The following is a 19,740-nucleotide window of genomic DNA, read 5'->3' on the forward strand; positions in this document are numbered from 1 at the left end:
AATTAATTATTTTATTCATTACTTTTCCATGGGCAGATATATTTTTATTTCTGATAAGCACAATTAAAGTCTGTGTATTGTGCATATATTGTGGAGGAATTTTAATATTTAGAGTCAATAAATTCAGGTACTGATGAAATGCATTGTGAAATATGAATTAAAGTAGGCCAATGCTAATGTAATCAAAATCGTTATCGCCATTTAACAAACATCTGGCTCTTATTGATCAAGGTTTCCACCAAGAAAACTGGTGTGCTGCTTATAGTTCTTTAACAGTCTATGTTAGATGTAGAGCCATTGAAATGAAAGCTTCTAATCATTTAGAGAAATCAGTGTTTGGTGTCTGTGCACTTGCCAGGCTCTGTGACAGCCTACCTGGATGTTAGTCAGCAGCGTCTCTATAGATGACAGTCCATCTGGGAATAGGAAAGGAGATGGAAAGCCTGGAGGTAGCGGTTGCCCGTGCCCGGTTATGGAAAGTTTGTCAAAGCAGTCTCTTGCGGTTGGCGTAGAGAGCGGGGTCTCATCTGTATGTGATTGAAACAAAAATATAGAACAAGTTACGCTTGTCTGTTTTTATTAGACCTCAGTAATGGCTTCCCTAGTGGTTTCCAGAACATTTATTGCAAATTGGTTCCTGCTATCAAGAGAAAATGCTTTCTGCTGAATTTTCTTTAATGAAAAAGCTGTGGAGATACAACAAGATAACATTAATGAGTAACTTTATAAGCCTTTTAAATGCAGCCTCTAATGAGACTGAGTTTACAGTGCCATCGAATCTTTCTAAAAACAAATATTATCTCACATAGACTTGTGATAATATATTCAAGCGGGTTTTATGGGTGCCTTGCCAATTATCTTATTTGTGTTTGTGGTCTGCTAGTTTCAGTTTGACAAGATATTATTTTCCATCACCAGCAATCATTTTCATATTTGACGGAAGGTTCAAATAAAGCTTATAAAGTTCTCAAAAATTTTTACATATTCTAAAACATTAATGGAAACAATTAGTTAAAGATAATTTCACATTTGTAAGGCTATTCTTAGCATTTTCATCCAGCCGACTTGTGTGTGAACAACGACCCTGCATCAATATTCACTCACTTAAGAAACAATTTGGATTTATTTCAAATCCCATGTAACCCTTATTGTATTTGACTCCTCCTATGGAATTTTTTTACACACTTATATGGCTGTTATCTTCCACTGGCTTTGACAGTACACCATAAACTACACTTGAGGTCTCCCTTTGATGGGGAAGCACAATCTATGAAGTACTCGACTGAGATGTTGGGTCTCATGGGCCATTCCAATATATTTTTTAAGGCATAAGACTGACCTAAATTTGGAAAATGTCATAATCTACACATGCGTGGAGTTTGTGTTTCTCAAAGCAGCAATATGCATATAGGTGTTTGTACTGTACATAAAGTGTGCACACAGTGCAACACATACAATTTCACTATAGGAGTGAGAAAGTGGGATTCCTAAAGGAGTGTCAAAATAATGGTTATATTTGTACAGTGCAAATAAGATTTTCTCTAGAATGTACCTTAGATGTAATAATGAATTTACTAGACATATTTGGATAGCAGCTGCACAGCCAAATCAATTTGTGAAATGTAGTGAAGACAATATAGAAAAATGAACTTATCAGTTTATTTCTAAGATGTGTGTATGAAAGGATGCCATGTAAGATAGAAATGGTATGTGCTGTGCAAGGCAGTTTTAACTCTGCCAGAGCAGGGAATAACAGAACAAGCGCTATATCTTAGTTGATATAGAGCTGTCCCGCTCTCTCCCTTTCATGCAAAGCAGCACAGCAACTTTGGGTGCTGCGCTGCTTTGCATGATTTGTAAGTAAATCTGTCTCCAAGTGTTCAGATATTATTCAGACTTTCTTCCATTCAACTGCTGAAACTTCTAACTTGGCACCAGGAGTGACAAATCATCCTGTGCTCTGGTAGGGTGGAAATTCTTTAAGCAATATGAAGCATTTCCCAATGAATGCAGTCCACATGTTGTGCAAACAGAAACAATTTCCTAGATGGTGCATGATGTAGAACATAGAGGATATTGATTACGTATCATGATTGTCCATTGTACCGCAAATTCCATACACTGAGCATAGAAAAGGGTAAAAAACTTGCAAATTCAACCATACAGAAGGCTCTCGAATTCAAGCACTCTTCTGAGCTTCGCTCCTCGGTGCCCCCTGTGGTTATCAGACTGCACTTTATAAATTGAAGGACTGCTAAATTTGACTGCCGGCCATCCCCAGATTACTAGTAATCTTGTGGTCTGGAGGGAGGTCTTTTTGCGTTCCTACGGTGGTGACTATTAAAAAGACACCACAATAGGTATACCAAAGCCTGTTCCTACATGGCATGGGCTGTAAAGTTCATGCTGTGCAGGAACGGGGAGACAGCAGGCACCTTATGGCACTGAGGCAACAAAGCATCTTGTAGGTTCCCCTTTGTTTCCTCATGCCACAGTTTTCATGGCAGCCTCACTGCCATGAAAACTGTGGCAGTGAGGAAACTCCTAATATGCTTAGCGGTGGCAACACCACCAGCATATTAGGGCCTCTGCCCACCAAGCCACTGCAGCGGGTCCATGATCCCCGATGGTTGCGGCCGTCCTGTGGCGGTTCCACCACTGTAGTCGAAATACTGTTCGTGGACCGCACCACGTGTTCGGCGGTCCCATGGACCACTGAACTCGTAATTAGGCCCTTAATATGTTCTTAATATATGTTTGATCATGGAAAGCCCAAGAAAGCTTAGTCCCTTTCTAAATGCTGTTTGCGAGGCTATCAAAGGGGAATAGGATATTATTATTAGTATTATGATTATGATTATTATTAGTAATCATTTGTAAAACACAACGTTTACCTGGCAGGTATCTTGGAGCTATCAGCGTTCAACAGTAAAACATTTAAGGGGGTGAGACCAATATTATTCTTTTAAAGAAGTTGGGCTCTGGCCTATTCATATTTGTGATAGAGCCAGGTTTGTAGGCTCTTCCTGAAACTTAATACATTTCCATTTGTTCTGAGGGAGAGAAGTAAATTATTTCATAGTTGCGCTGCCTTGATTTGAAAGGCTCCCACTCCTACCCTAGTTTTCTATAACCTGGGTACACAAACACGATTAGCTGAAGACGATCTCATCCTCCTCACTGGTTTGTAATAGGTGAACTTAACCTGGAGGAGACTCGGTCCAGAGCCCTTTAAGACTTTGTGGACTTTGCACATGGCTTTGAAAATATCTTTCTCTTTAGCTGGAAGCCAGTGGCGTCCTATTAAAGGTGTTTAGCGCAGAATCAAATCTTGATTTATTAATTGCTAGTTTGGCCACCATTATGTGTATCCTGATAAGTTTTTTAAGCAGGTAGTCTGGAATTCCCAACAAAACGGCATTACAGTAGTCAATCCTCCCTAGCTTTGTACTCTGTACTACCATCTTTCTTGCTGGCTGTGTAAATATGGGAACAATTTTTCTCAAATTCCTCATGAGTCCATGGCAGGTGGCTACTGTCCTGTTGACCTGAACTTCCACGGAGAGTTTTATACTGATCTGGATTCCTAGATTTTGCCCTGATTGAGCTGTAATTAAGTCAGTATCGTTTGTCCATGGCCAGAAGTGATATTCATTACAGACCTCCCCGTATATAAGTCATGCAAATACATGCTCATCTAATAAATATTAATTAGGAAGAAAACTATGCATCCAGTCATCTTCACTGTCACTATCACACATACGGAATTGCTGTCAGTGAAGAAATAGATGTGTAAAACAAGACATACATGTAAGGGGCCCCGATTTCATAATACATTTGCCACTGTTCTTTATTGTGATAATTAAAACAGTACTGAATATTTTGCTTCCAATTCTGGCCAGAGGTGCAGAAGCAAAGCAATGGTCGAGTTGACACCATGACATCAGAAAGATTAATATACGTTCAAAAAACAATATACTGGACCATGAGGTGCACTTTCTGAAGAAAAGAAATCCAAGGGCAGCTCTGGATTTTTGAAATACAAGGTTTTAGCAACACCCAGAAAAATTAGACCATGATTCACTAAGGAAGGCACTTTTATATATAATCTATCATTTCAAAGTGTTGAAAAGAAATTGACACCTCAATCTACCACCACCTTTTAATTTACAAAATGGCTCTCAAGTTTGCTTCACCTTCATAAAATTGCTGGGTCGCAAAATATGTTCAATTTCTATTATATAAAGTACAAATAAGACTGCTTAGCTCTGTTGTTTTTATGAGTGCTTGGCAATCACAGGTAGTCCTGCATAGAAATCAAGGTCTATGGCATGCGGTTTAATTCAAAGCCAGTGAAACCCTTAATAAAAGAAAATGTAAAAATGCATAGCATTTTTATTAGAACTAAAGCACTCCCGAAATTTATGACATATTGTTTTGCAAAAGTGATTCTCTATTAGGCAGAAACCATTGGCTGGGTAAAACAGTATTGCTCAATTTGATCAACATATGTCAGACAAGTCAAAGTAGCTGAAAGTATCAAAGCAATTTCACTGTACATTTGGACATATTAGCAGTCCACAAGGAGATTTTTAAATAATCAGCGCTTTTCATATTCCCAATGTCTTTTACTGGCTTGCGCTTTTACATAAACACCAAAGAACTAAAACTTTACTTGATGCAAAGATTATGCGCAAGACTTTTAACCCCTTCGGTGCTCATGACGGAGCGGTTCCGTCATGAGCGTCGGTTGAGCTGTGCTCATGACGGAACCGTTCCGTCATGACCACACCCGTTTATCAGAACGTTCAGCACAGCGCGAAAATTCGCGCCGCGCTGAACGGGTTAAAAATTAACAATAATGGCAACAATAGCATTCCTACTGTAGACCTAAAATTTCATAACATGGACTGCTGATCCAATATAAAGTTTACCTTAATAATATTTCACCAAATACTTTTCACTAAACATTGATGCCAAGCTGTTTGGAACGACATGCAGTAGGCTGGCAAATAGTTCATCCAGCCGCAATGTAAATACGCAGATGATTAACCCTTTGGTCATTTACAAAGACAAGCGCAAAGTGCTTCAGAAATATTAGATCAAACTGTGCTAGAGAGTATAAGACAACATAAGACAAAATCCACAAAGCTACAACATAGTGTTTTAACTGTTTCAGTGTTCTGTAGGTCATTTTGAGCTATACAAGAAACACAATATTCAGATGTAAAACAGATTTACAATCAATTGTTTCTAATTTAAGACTTATCACTAGGCCCCTTGCTTATTTTAGAACAACATGATTGAGTATGCCCACAAACATTCATGCTTTTTGAGTTCCCTAACAAAAACAACCGGCTTTGGGTTCAATTCACAGAGCCATTTGTGCACCTATGTTTACAATAGATGAGAACATGGTTTGATTAATGAATACAAATTCACATTTGAAGTTCACGTAGTGGGAATTTTCTGTTATAAAGTGAATTAGTCACCGCAATATTACACCATTATGGTGCATTATTATAGGAATAAATCTGCTCCCAGCTGTAGAAAGTTGGCTTTTCAGGGTGAGAATGTGTCAGAACAGTCATAAACTGTTGTTCACAAACCTTTCAAAGACATAGACTCACCATGCATACAATCTCATAATTACTCTTGTTAAGAGCATATCTAAATTGTTAGTAAGGGTGCAAATGAGAAGGGAACACCGGCAAAATGTTGGAAATATAATGGCCTTCATTTTTACTAAGGTAAACAGTATTCCCCATAGCGAAAGAAAAGATACCAAAAGCAAATGCGCTTTTCTATGCATTTCCTTTTGTAGTTTTACACAACGTACCATTACAAGTGTTACTGATTACAAATGCGAACTCTACTGGAATACTACTGGAAACATTTAGCCATCACAACTAGCTAACAAAAAGTAATTCTTCTCAAAGGTGAAAACCTATGCATGCAGGTATTCGAATGTTGTTATCAAATCCCACTCAGAAAGCATATTTACTCAAACCTAACTATTATAGTCACACCTAAACATCCACTTTACTGACTAAATTGTAAGTGTGAGAAAATCTATTTATAAGAGGAAAATCACAATGGTCATGATTTTATGAAATCAGGGATGAGATTATACACTTGTAAAGGCTGTCATTTGCAAAATCTAAATAAGGTCTTGATTATAAATTGGGGTTTAAATTCTGATCCCTATGGAAACTGAGTTACACAGTCATTTCTGCTTCTTCTCTCAAGCAATTTTCACATGGCACAGTTCGGCAGGTCAAACCTACCAAAATGTATGAGGAGAACATTTGCAAAAAAAGTCACAACATGTAGAATTTGGTGCATTAAATACATATTCCACATGTTATGATTCATTCAGAGCGTCAGACTTCCAAACATAAGAAATGTATTTCTCCCAGTAAATACCTCAACAAGAGAACTGGTATTTAACAGATGCTGTAAATACCCCCACTCCATTCTACCACACTAATATTATGGCTCTTAATTGGGTAAATAGGTCTATTTAACACTATCTTTACTCCGTAAACATTTTTGCAATTTAAGGCACAATGTAAGGAAGTGATTTAGCCAGAATCAAGCAAATGTTGATCAGGAGTCAAAATGTGGCAGGGAATCCATTGAGCCCATGGAGGCCAAATGGATGCTGATATATATTTTGTCATTCGTTTTAAAAACCATGCCTTGAAATTCCACAGCGAAATGAGAGTATGGCCGACCCCATTATTAGTACATCCATAATTTGAACCAGCAGTGAACTTAACTATTGTTATGCAGCCTTTAGTCTGGCAATAAATAGCAGGGGACAGATCTAATTTTCTTCAGGCTGTCCCACATGAACTACATATTTGTAAGGTTATACACCATAAATTCCACTCACTTGTTTTTTTTTCCTAGAAGAGAATGTACAATGGATGTGAGATAAGGCAGAACTGAGATAACAAATTGAAAATGTATTTCAACACAGTGACATTAAAACAATTGCAGTAAATGGCCCAGCAATATTATGAGCACGAAATAGAACAAGCAGTGCTACTTGGCAATTTAAGCAATTTGCAGCCTCCATAGATGACCCTCAGACCACTAAGTATTATAAGTGTTGCCGCTATCAAACATCGCCCTGAACTTCTTAAAATAGATGTAAACTCAGTGCCTGACAGCTGCTATTTCAAGCAGCTAGTAAATGTGAGCTTAAGCCTGCTCTGCCAGAGAGAATATCTCTGTGATAAAACTCTCTGTAATATTTTAACATGTTCGTGCCACGAAGCTTAGACTGTCACTTCAGTAGGATGGTTGCAACTGCATTTCTTTTTTACTGAGAATGAATGACATCAGCTGCACTGAGACAAAGAGAATGCAATTTAGTTCCCCTATATTCTCATCATGTGATGACAGATACCAAGGCGGGTAACAGGTTTTAGGAATATAGTGCGCAACACTAAAGAATACTGTCACTGTGTCCGCTTGATGTTTGGCTTTGGATCAGACCAGATGCTGACACCCCATTTTCAGCATGAAATGTCCCCGCTATTGTAAAGGCTAACATTAAATTCTCGCAAAATGTCTGAGTGAGTTCAAAGCTCACTTCTGCCATGCCTATTGACCTTCATCTGCTGTTTTGGGAGAGGGATTATCACGGAAATACATATTGGGGTGTAAAAAGGTCACCATATTTGGGAGCAAGATGTGCTCACAATATACAAACCTTTGGCTATACTGCATACTCTACTAGGCCTCAACCAAAACCAAACAGTGAATAACTATCTCACCCCCGCCCTTAACACTTTCCAATCCTAAAGTCCCACACGCTTATCCTTTGATATTCACAAACTCCAGCTCATGTTTGCTTGGAGTCTGTATACCCTTTCTCCTGGCTCTAATGCTTCCTGACGATTGCCTGAACTGCCCACTCCTAGACGGCCAGTACTCTTTTCCTACTTCCTCTCCCCATACTCTTTAACTTCTTTTCTTAACCTTTTAATCAAAGGTATCATTTCTCTGGTATATCAATAATATTAATAATAACAATAAAGGACTGCTTTTATAAAGCACACAGCTATCTCCGCTAAGGTGCCCCGGTGCTAGGGCAGAAGCCAACAGAGCAGAGCGAACGCGGTGCTAATCCCTATGCTTGACAAGCCAGGTCTTCAATGCCTTTCTAAACTCCAGCTCTGAGTTCAGCATGCGTAGATGGAGAGGCAAGACATTCCACCATTTGGAGGTACCCACCGCAAATGATCTACCTCCTAGCCTGGTTTTGGCAAAGCGAGGGACAGAGAGGTAATGGTTTTGGTTGGATCTCAAAGACCTCTTCTGTTGGTAAGGGTAAAGTCTCTTCCTCAGGTAACTAAGGCCTCTGCCTTGGTAGGCCCGGAATGCAAACGTAAGGGCCTTGAATTCAATTCTCTTGGCAACTGGGAGTCAATGGAATTGTCTGAGGTGAGGTGAAATATGGTGTCGGAGTGGAACCTTCCTCACCATCCTCGCGGCAGCATCAATGCTCACTGCTCCACTGGTACCAGCCTCAACACCCTTGATCTGTGTCTACCTTTGATACTTGCCATTTAGCCTGCTCTACCATGTGCCCTGAACTTTCTTCACGAAAAGTTTCTCCCAAGAATTAAACAATGTCCTGCAAAACTGTGACAACTTCTGCCTATTACACCTTCGTCCACCTCCACTGGTCCAGATATACTTGTCACTCTAATCTGCCCCAGACCCTTCGTCGTTCACACTCCAGGCATCCTACTAAGTGCCCTTACACTCCAGCATGTTTGTATTTCAGGTTTGTCTCTGGGATTGCCAGGATACCGTCTTTCTGGTGGTCACACTCTCCCGCGATGCATCTGTGGACAGCTGTCACTTGTGCCACAGCAACACCATTTGGGTTTGCACTAACCGTCCTCTTGCACCTTGCCACCTTGATCTGCACGTCTGACTTATCATTGGCACTCTGTACCTATGAATATTCCAGGCACCTTCACTGCTGATCTTGCCCCAATGTGAACTGCACCCTCTCATTTTACTCCATCATCTCAACTCTCTACGTGTTCTGTTTCTGAAACAGTCTCTCTGTTTCTTGCTCCTCCACTTTCAATCCTCTGTCCTCTGCTCTCACTATACAACCACTCTGCTATCCTAGGGCACCCTCTTTAAAACGGGCAAATAACCCCCTTAGCCAGGCTATCCAACTGTCCTGTGTACCACAACACCCTTTAATTTCTGATCAGCAGTATGGCCTGTTGCACGTGTAGCTTTTTTTTTGCATTCTCCATGGACATCAAGCTCTTTGTGTTGACAGTCTTCATGAGTCAAGGAGTGCCTATCACATTCTGCCCTCTTTCTTGTCCAAAAACCAGCTGCCTCATGTTGGTCACCTTTATCCCGGCGGGCAGGGGATACTTATTTGTGTGCTTTGGGGTTCCACATGCTGTCTGCTTCACACGCGCTACTTCCTCTGTGGAGGTTAGTGTGGCTCTCCACTCATATAGCTGCTGCACTCCCACTCTATGGGTTGGGATCATCTTTGCTGCAGACTGGGCCGTTGTAGTCCCCTAAATGTGCATGTCTATATATGACTTCAGCCTCCCCAGCCCTCATGGGTGGGGTTACCCTCTTAGCTGCAGCCCCTCTCCTCCCCAGTTACTCTCTGGGGATCCAGGGTCCCAGCCACCTCCTTCTAAAGGAGTGAGAAACCCTAATAATAATCAGACCATGCTCATTCCTTTGCTTGGTGGGGTTCTGCATGTCAGCACAGCCGCTGTAAACCCTACTGACACCGACCTTCAGTGTGTGATGCATCGAAATGCAGTCAGTGTAGTGAGCTATTGAGGCGTGCACACTGGGAACATGGTGTTGAGGGCACAGTAGCCACACAGTGGCATTATCATTGTCCTGCTCCCCTCCTCTCCTGATACCCCTTGGGTGGAGAGGGGAGTACCCACCATTCGAGTCACAGCCCACTTTCAAATCTAGGGAAGGTCAACTCAGCCTTCAATCTTTCTGATACTGAGTATCATTAATTTGGGTAACAGTGATACGTTTCATTTAAAGGGTTTGGAGACATCAAACTGCAGTTTTGAGTACTAGAAAACACCATATTTGAAGCTTCAGTGTACAGTGTGCTTTCAACTGTGCTTTCAACTCAAATGTTAACAATATTGTACTTTTTGTGACTTCTCATTCATAGCACTTAGTTCGATATGTATAATAAAATACAAGCTTCAGCACTTTTCAACATTAAATATTTGTGTTATGGTATGGTGTGCTGCAAGAGGTTAGGTTCATTTTAAAGAAAGAGAAGAGAGAGCATACTGCCTGGCATTCGAGCACACCATTCACTCAAATACATTGTGGTGAGTGCGGTACATGATAATATCCACTTTAGTTGAAAGTCTTTAGTTTTCACCATTGTTGGTGCAGCCAGTGCTGTGTATCTCTAGACATGGGTTCAGGATGTTTGCCCTTATTCAGTAGAGAGTGGGGGTGCTGAAAATGCTGTTAGCAGTTCCCTCGGGTTTCTGTACCATGCCCAGAGCCCGGGTTCATCCCAATAAGCTTGTCAGCCCAATAACTCAGCAAGGAGCCAATCAAAACAAGGGCAGGAGGGGGGCACACTGTCTGGAACAAGTGGAGTCTGATACACAGCACTGGTTGCGCAAACAATGGTGAAAACTAAAGACTTTCAACTGGAGTTAGTGTTATCATGTAGTGCATTTACCACAATCCATTTGGGTGAATTGCATGCTGATATACCAGAAAGAGTGTTCCCTAGTGGAGAAGTGTGGCTCAATGGTTAGAGCGGCAGACCCTGATGCAGAGGTCTAGCCCGGGACCAGGGTTCAATTCCCCGCCTCGGCGGGTCTTGGGCTCAAAAATTCCACAGACCTGATAATTCTTGCCTCGGTGCCTGTTCCAAACATGGAGTCCCACTCTGCAACTCTGGGCAATAGCTTGCTTAATCTCCACAACGGCCCCCACAACGCTAAGGAGGCCTGGCCTCCACCTTGGGGGTGCCCAGGAGTGGACACCTCACAGGGAAAGCCAGGATGGGTTCCACAGCGGTATTCGTACAAGCGCCTTGAGACCCTTGCGGGTGAGTAGTGCGATATACAAGTATCAATTTACATTTTACATTTACCTCTTGTCTTTATTTAAAATAAAACCTTCTTGAATCCTAAAAATAAATGATCTTGTATTCAAAGTAAGGTACATCTTATTTGACTTTATTTGTCTCAATCAGACCGTCTCGATGATGTTATATCAAGCGTAGTAGAGAGTGCGTGTGTCTTACGAAGAAAACTCTTTCTTCTGCTCCAATGTAATCTGAACAAAATAGCTTGAGAAACTTTACTGTCACCTTTATTTTCCTTCTGGGAATGGGACATATGTGCAGAATAAAAAGACGTACACAATGAATATGCTTCAAAAACCAGTGTTTCCACCAGCACTTATAAAAAGGTCCTGAACCAAGATATTGTACAGTGCGCTGGTGTGAGTCAATTTTATACTGGTCTTGGATAATTTTTAACACATTTTTCGAATGCAGAGTGTTTGGCAAGGCATTCTGAAAGTATTTGTGAGCGCCTCTGGCTTTTGTCAATTTATATAGCAGTTCCTCACTGGAATCGTATATTTACTTTAACAGTATACACCATTATTAAATAATAATTAAGTTCATAAGGGCATGCCAACAACACAGCTATCATGGCTAATGATAACTTAACCATTTTTCAACTCAAAAATAAAACAATTAAAACATACAATTGCACTCGATTAGCTAGATTATATGACTGCACAACAGAATGTGTGGGAAATCTTAGCATTTTGAAAATGCTCAACTCCTATGAAAATGGCCAACACTTGTTACGTTTCTTGGTTCATGAATTAGGCAATTGCATATATAGCATGTCTTATGTGCATTGTAAATGTGAACCAGCCTCCATGGCTGTCACAGCACTGTAAGTGGTAGTACGAAGACTCTCTTTTAGTTATATGTCATGATGGCATACTGCCAATGATCCATTTGCAGCGATGGATTATGTAGGAATGAGTTTATAAGAACAAAACTAACGGGATACCATCTGATTTAAGCAAATAAAATACAATTCAAATCTTTGTTCCCTATGTAACTGGCAATATTAATAACATTTTGCATTAAAGAGATAAATGTATATATAGGAGGCAATTGTTTCAGATCATTGGATTTTAATTGTAGCTACATGTATTCCACAGGTAGAGCACTGTTTGGTGACAGTGAGTCAGAACAAGGGATCAGGGATTCATAATACTGCTTTCTGAAGAGCAGTAGGGGGTGTTGGCTCTATCTGAAGCAGGGATAGGAGGATAAGGGCTATGCTGAGATATAAGTTGAAAGTGCAGAAAGTTCCAACAGAATGAGGTGATGTATTCTGTGTGCGTGCTTGAATAAGGTGTACAACAATTTATACTATGAGATATTGAACAATAAAATGCCATTTCTATAAGAAAGACAGGTAGTGGCACACTTTTGCAGACTGAAAAGTATGTAAGTGACCACATCATTGAAGCCAATGAGGACAGCTAGGCGTGCAGAATGATTGTACATCAAGGTAGAGAAGCATGAGTGATGTATTCATTCTTCCTCAGAACAGGTTTGTTCAAACACTCTACATTTGAATCATTGAAGATGTAAAATAGTATCATAGTATTTCCCGCTCGGTATTTGCTGGTCCTGAGGAATAGTTGAAAAGTGGTACATAATTTGCAACTCTTTGGGCATGCAAATGATTGCTGTAGATCAGCACACAGAGTCTTGCATGTGGGTCTTAGAAGGTAATAAAGAACTTGGAAAGTGATTTCTGATTGTAAGATAGTTTTGTTCTACGTGGAAGTAACTATAAATTTACCCCTTGAATAGTATAGTTGTTGGCAGCTTTTTTAGGAGTTTGAATGGGATGAGGAGGACCACTTGCAACTGTAATCAGTGAGAGACTAAATTTTTGGGGCACAGTGCAAACAAACTTGTCTAAAAGTTTGCTGTTTTCTGTTACTATAAAGTTCCGGAGAGAGCTCTTCTTTATTGTGCACCACCTACATACCTCCGGAGACATAAAATTTAAGGAAGATAAATAGCTTCTTTGGAAATCTTTTGAGCTTATAAAGAATAATATTGCCAATGTGGTACTAGAGAGGATTATTTGAGACTTACTTTTCTGGCCCACTGGCAAAGACAGTGGATGCTTAATAAAACTATAAACACTACTAGTTTTGATAGAGGCGAGCAGCAGCAGCCATCCAAGTGTAGACGCTTACATGATTTTTTTTCTCTGATAAGGGATGCCCAAGACGCTGCTGCAAATGTCCACGACGTTGGCGTGTGAAAGCGTACATAGCCACTATTATCCCACTTTGTTAATTTCTTTCTTTGTGCCCTTTTGATTTACAAAATTTAAACCCCTCCACAGACATGTGACGTGTGACATCACATACTACACTGTAACAAATGAAGGCAGTGCTGGAACTGATGACAGAAAGAGAGACCCGACATGCAAGAAAGAAACTCTAGTAACCCAACAGGCTTCCTTTGTCAGCCATATTCCCTTTACGTCTTGCCGTAATCATGACACCATGTGCAGCTCAGGTGCAAAGTCAGTCCAACCTTTGATATGCCAAGGCCAAACCTAGTATGCTAGCATGACAGGCCTTATGATTGCCTACTACTTGGTCATCCTTTAACATCTGCTATCAGGCTCCTCTATACACCTGCTTGTCTAACTAAACTGTGTGCAATTTTGTGTGAACTGTAATATTGGATTCACCTGGTGGTTTTACATGGTTTGAAAAACATTTTTTTTATCTTTTCCTTGTGGCCAATCAATGAACCGCTATTGAGTGCTACAATGTACCCTTGACTGTGAACATGATTAAATTAAATAATGAATTGATGAAGGTGGAAATTCTTATTTTTCGAATCTTCGACAAATTGCCATGTGTACAGCTCTTAAAAGTAAGAAAAGTGTGCTTTCGGGAAATCTTGAGAAAGTGTGGCTGGTAAGAATCACACAGAGTGGTGGAAATCCATTATTTGTCCACTCTGTGTGACTTCATCAGCACAGTGTGTTATGTGCGTAATGTGTGAGGCCCTGCAATATTTGTTGATGGATGGCAGGAGATATGACAAATGGAAACATAAAGAACTTGGATGCCTTTGTCATTGACAGCATGCATGAACTGCTTTGTGTTTTTCCTATAACAACCTTATCTACTAAGGAATTCTTGGCAAGTGCAGCTGTCAATGTGCAGGCTGCAGATGATGAAGACATAATGCTAATTTCAGGAACATGGGGTATTCAAAAGTTTGCGTATTTAATTCCTAATTTCCAAACATTCGGTCCTTTTTGGAAACATTGTCTCAGTTGACATTGTCAGTTTTCAGCCTCTGTCACTTTAAGGTGATTAACAAATAGCAGTGTTGCTGGTTAGCTTGATTCTTGGAAACAAAGAATGCAATGCCTATTCCACAGAATAATTGTTTAGCACCATTTATGAATTTGACAGATAGAAAGTAATATATCTCTGATGACTATATTCCTATATTCAATGTGTTTGTTCTGAGAAACAAATATTTTAAATCTTTTTTGAGCTATTCTGCACCTGAGAGAGTATAGACTATTTCTGAAATCTCTGGAAGATCAAACCAGTTTTAAAGTGATCCTACATCATATTGAGATATTTACTGTTTCTACTTTTAGTTATTGAAATGGAAAAGAGTATGATCAGCAAGTCATGGATACTTTCATTATCATAAGAGTAGTTTGACTTTTAAATTCAGATTTGCCTCTCCGGGTTTAGGATTTACAAATTGGTACACTTTTCATTTAGAGCTACCCCTTCTATCATATTTAATTTATTTGTTTTTCCAACGTTGTTGTTCTATGTTATGTTCCCTAACCAAGCATACTCTTCCTTTCTATATGCAGCACAGTCGTTCGGTTCATTTGAGCCTCTATGAATGAACTGCATACACAATACAAGTGTCTTCCTATTTCTTGTGACTGTTTCCAAATATTCATCTATGAATACCTCATTCACTTGGCTGCAGTATCTTTGTGTGGCAATATTGAACATAAAACTAACAATATGGTGAAGTTTGGTTTTAAGCAAACCCTGAATTCTGGTGGTTGGATTTGGAAATACCAAAGTTTAGTGTATAAATAAAACATAACGTAGACGTAGCTTTTTATATTCTGAATAGAGGTAGATAGGGTGGGGTCAACGAATACAAGCAGAGGTGCTACTGTCACATATGTTGAACTATTATCAGCTCAAAAATGTGGCTGTGGGTATTATCAGAATAAATGTGTTGGGACTCATAAAGGATCCAATCTTCCGAGTGGCTCGCCAACTGTCAGATCCATTTCCAAAATGTTCAAAGCCCCAGGCAAAAGGACAGTTTTTTGGTTTGGGTGCTCCATTTTGCCTACCAACAAGGCTTTTTGAGCAAATTATGTTCCAGTCTGGTACTTCATTCTAGTGGAATGAAAGATGATAGACCATCCCATCCCGCAGTTGTCCGCAACCCTGAGGGAGACAGGAGAATGAGGGAGGTGCTCTAGCCACCAGTTGTTTTTTCTGAAGACACTAGTGGATCACTTGAGAACCCCGAGCGGAAAGTAACCCCTTTATTGATCATTACCCATGTATAATTCTATATAACATCTCGCTTTACTTTTCTTACTGATCACATAATTCTTTTCTATGCTACCGCTCCACTAAATATATCAAGTGATCTAGCATTTTGTAGCGCCTGGGTTCTAATCGCAGCTTCAGGCTATTTACAAAGTATTGCCACCCTCCAAATTGCCCCTGGCTTCTGCAAACTGGCCTCAACCAAACCCACATTCTCATCCACTGCCCTGTTCTATACCAGGCAACTCATGTTTGAGATGACCCCGGTGCAAAAAAATGGTTGTCTACAAATCTCATTGCCACTCCTACGAGGTCAGTAAGCACGTTATCAAATTCCTGAAATAATAAACACTGCCATCAAAGAACTCTTTTTATGTTTTTAAACTATTTTGAATGTGTTTATGTAGTGATCTTATGATAACACTGATGATAACCGAGAGAGGTCGGCGCACAACCACAGTTGTGATATCTGAATAGTACTTCTGTTAAAGAAAAGGGGAAGTTGTTGTAGTTTGGCTGATTCGAATCTGAGAAGCTTCAAGTAACAGAAGGCAGGGAAGAAATGCGAAGCATAATCAGCGGCTATTTGCATCAGTAACTCAGGGGTTTAAATCAGAGGCTCGTTTTTAGGAATAATTTTGTGATCTTAAATTATACAACAGATGCTCAATACTGTGTAAAAATGTCAGGCCCAGATGATTGATGACTTGTTTTTCCATTGAAAGAAAAACACTTAACTACTTATATTGTTTTGGTCACTGCTGGATAGCATTCTTTTTTTTTTAATCGAAATAGGTGACTATTTTTTCTCAGTGCTTTGTTTTGTTTAATTTATTATTTATGTGTCTGTGTTCCTCCTGTGAGGGGCTTGGGGGAGAAGAAGTGTTTGGAGTTTGCAGCAGCCCGCCCATTCCATATGGCAGCTCGGATCTCTGTGTAAGACGTGCTCTCTCTCCCACCCTGGCCCATATGGCAGGCTGAGCATGGCCGGGGCCCTTCATCCTCCGCAGAGGCCATATGGCACGGAAGGCTCTGCGAGCACTCATTTACCGCCCATTAATATTTTATTTTTATCTGACAGAAAAAATCGCATTGAAGTGAAAGTATTCAGCCCCGAAAGCGCCGGAGCCCCAGAATCGATACGTTTTTGACAACACGGCTTGTGAAGTGGGCGCTTTTTTTCTAATGTGTGTTTGAAACATGAAGCTCTCCTGAATAATATATCAGAACGGTTGATACAGTCATTCAGCACTCGAAACAAATTGAGAACACAGTTCTTAGCGTTTTACATTTAGCACGTTAACAGAAATTGTTTTTAAGATGCCCACTTAAAGGAATGGGTGTTCGTTGTTTATGTTTTAATACACTGCTAGGAACAGTGCTGAATTATGAGCACTGGGAAAACGCGTCTGCGTCACAAGAGCATCATCTGCATATCAGAGGCGGGATGAGCAATGTCAATAAAGAGTCCTCGCGACGAGCGGCAGTGAACTTTAACCCTTCAGTAGAAAACCAGCGCGAGAGGCTTACAGAATACATGCCCCGATTGAGCAACGTGACCGGCTACAATGAAAAGGTTTATTTTATACTTTTTTTTTTAAATATTTGGTAAAACATTTTGTGAGTCCAGGAACTCAAGTCAGGCGATCAGTACATTTCATACACGACAGACGTAGACAGCGATTTTAAATTATTTTTAACGTGGACGAAACTGAAGCAAATATGAATCGAGGCTCCAACTATCAGCACTGGTAATAAAAACTGTTTCCCTACTGACATATTCCATATGACATCACAAGATGTGACATTTAGTTGCTTAGTTGTTTCCATTCCATACCTGAAATGTAAATCCCGAATTGCGTCTTGAGCAAAACCTATGGAAAGCTTTTTTAATACATTTAGGGGGCCATTAGGATGTAGGGCGGATCGCGACCGCCAGCATGGCGGTGGCGATCGGCCCTACATCCTTCCCCGCCAGACACCCATTTACACCCACCATATTAGTATGGCGGGGGGGTACCGCGGTGGACGGGAAGACCGTCTGCCACTTTTCCGCCAGGCTGACACGACCGGGAGGAAAAGGGTTTTAATATGGTGGCGGTGTCTGACACCGCCATCCATATTAGTGTGGAGTCAGAAACATGCCAAAGGCATACAGATTCTGCATTTGGGGGCCCCCAGAGTATTGGGGGGTCGTGGTGCACATGGCATTGTCATGGACATGGTAGCAGGCCCCTCGCGGAGCCTGTCACCTTGTGCATGACAATGCATACGGTGCATTCCCAGCATTGTGGCGGGCGGTGGTCCCAGCACCGCCTGCCACAATGCTGGGAATGGAGGATACCACCGCCATGGTGGCGGTGGCATCAAAATCGCCGGGGCGGGACCGCTGCACCACTGGCGGCCGGTCCCAGCACTGCTCCGCCCGCCGTCCTAATGGGCCCCAAAGTGTCTTAAAAGTAATTTCCTATGTGATATGTCCACATAGCACACATATAAGCAATCAATAGTACGACAATAGTATTACAAAAGCACTACAAAATGATATTCACAAACTACATGTGCAGGTCTACTCTTCAGCCTGTCCCATCTTTTTCTAAGCGCAGTCTACTCACACATATTTATACATTTTAGTACACAATGTGGGAGGGGCCAGAGTAGTGGCTACAACATGGGCAATACTTACTACTGAAGGGGAGGGGTAAATGGGGAATAAGGAGGCATTTAGGGAGGGATGTACACCCACTCACAAAATAATAAGCCTATTCTTATTCACAAATTGCATTTCTAAAGGTACTACAGCCAAAACTGTCCCAAAACAGTTGTAGATGTACTCCAGATCAGAGCTGAAGTAAGTCCAGCACCATCCTTGGCCAACCAATGGTACTGCAAACTCCTGGCATGGAAAATAATGGAGGTAGGGATTTAAAATAAAAGTCCATAGGAAATAATAGAGTAGATTATTTAAAAAAGTTTAAAAGTGTTTTAATGTTAAAAAAAACTACTAAAAAGAAAACTTTTTAAAATGTTATTTTAACAAAAAATGTAAAAACTTTTTGGATTTTACAAATTATTGCAAAACATTGCATTAAAATATATTTAGATTATCTTTAATTAATTCTATACATCACTTTTAATAGTCATTAATGCATAATATGATTTTTTAAGCAGGATTGTTTTTATAATTAAAACTTCAGAAAAATAATTTCTTACGAACTTAATATAATCAAAATAATTACATCTAAAATTCAGATTATCACTGCTGTGACTTTTTTTATTTCAGTGTACATTTAAGATAAATATGTAAAAATTATTTGCATTAATATTAAACATAAAAATAATGTATTTTTTAAGCCTATTAAACTATTTTATTTTTCCCTATACTTAAATTTCGGAGAGCTCCGGGGCTTAGAATAATGCCTAAAGCCCCAAAGTAGTGAGTTAGAAAATATTATACTTTAAATTTGCCATTTCTTTCATTATCCATTGTAAATAATACGTCATTTAAACATGATGTTTATAGAATTCCCTCAATAGACCAGATCTAGATGCTTCAATAACACACTGAGCATTTGTATAGGTACTGTAACATGCCTGTGTTTATTGCCAGCTTAAAGATGTAAATTTGCATTTGAATCCCGCTGAAGTTTACAAGGTGAAACCCTTTCAACAATATCTCTCAGTCTTCAGGGACAAAATCCCATTATGTGGAGTTCAGCGAGAGGGGTAAACAGCTCCATGAAGAAATACAAATTGCACATATTTCCATTTAGCTGGTGTCACTAGAGTTCACCATTTAGAATTCTAACCAGTTAGGACTTATTCTTGGGGGTCAAGTGCCTACTGAACCTTATCATCTCACCAGTGACATCACATCCCAATTGTCAAGTCTTTCATGAGCACACTTGCCACCTGCTCAGCAGAGTGTCCTAACTTATTACATTATTGCTGCAGTAGCAATCTGCACAGTTATGTTATGGACGCAACAATTGATGATCCACAGAGGCGTGTAGTCCTTTCTCTGTCCGCACACATCTGGTAACGCGAATTAAA

The 19,740-nt window shown here is 40.1% G+C and overlaps 1 protein-coding gene across 4 annotated transcripts in view; it reads right to left on the reverse strand.

Moving 5' to 3' along the window:
• The window catches only part of DACH1 (dachshund family transcription factor 1), a 537,492-nt gene that overhangs the window by 79,475 nt on the left and 438,277 nt on the right, over positions 1-19,740 (reverse strand). For all 4 annotated transcript variants that reach the window (XM_078657419.1, XM_078657417.1, XM_078657418.1 and 1 more), the window contains one exon: positions 376-527. In XM_078657419.1, coding sequence (XP_078513545.1) covers positions 376-527 — 152 coding nt within the window. The remainder of the gene's footprint in view (positions 1-375; positions 528-19,740) is intronic.

This window comes from Lissotriton helveticus, chromosome 8 (assembly GCF_964261635.1).
Source record: "Lissotriton helveticus chromosome 8, aLisHel1.1, whole genome shotgun sequence".
NCBI lineage: Eukaryota > Metazoa > Chordata > Amphibia > Caudata > Salamandridae > Lissotriton > Lissotriton helveticus.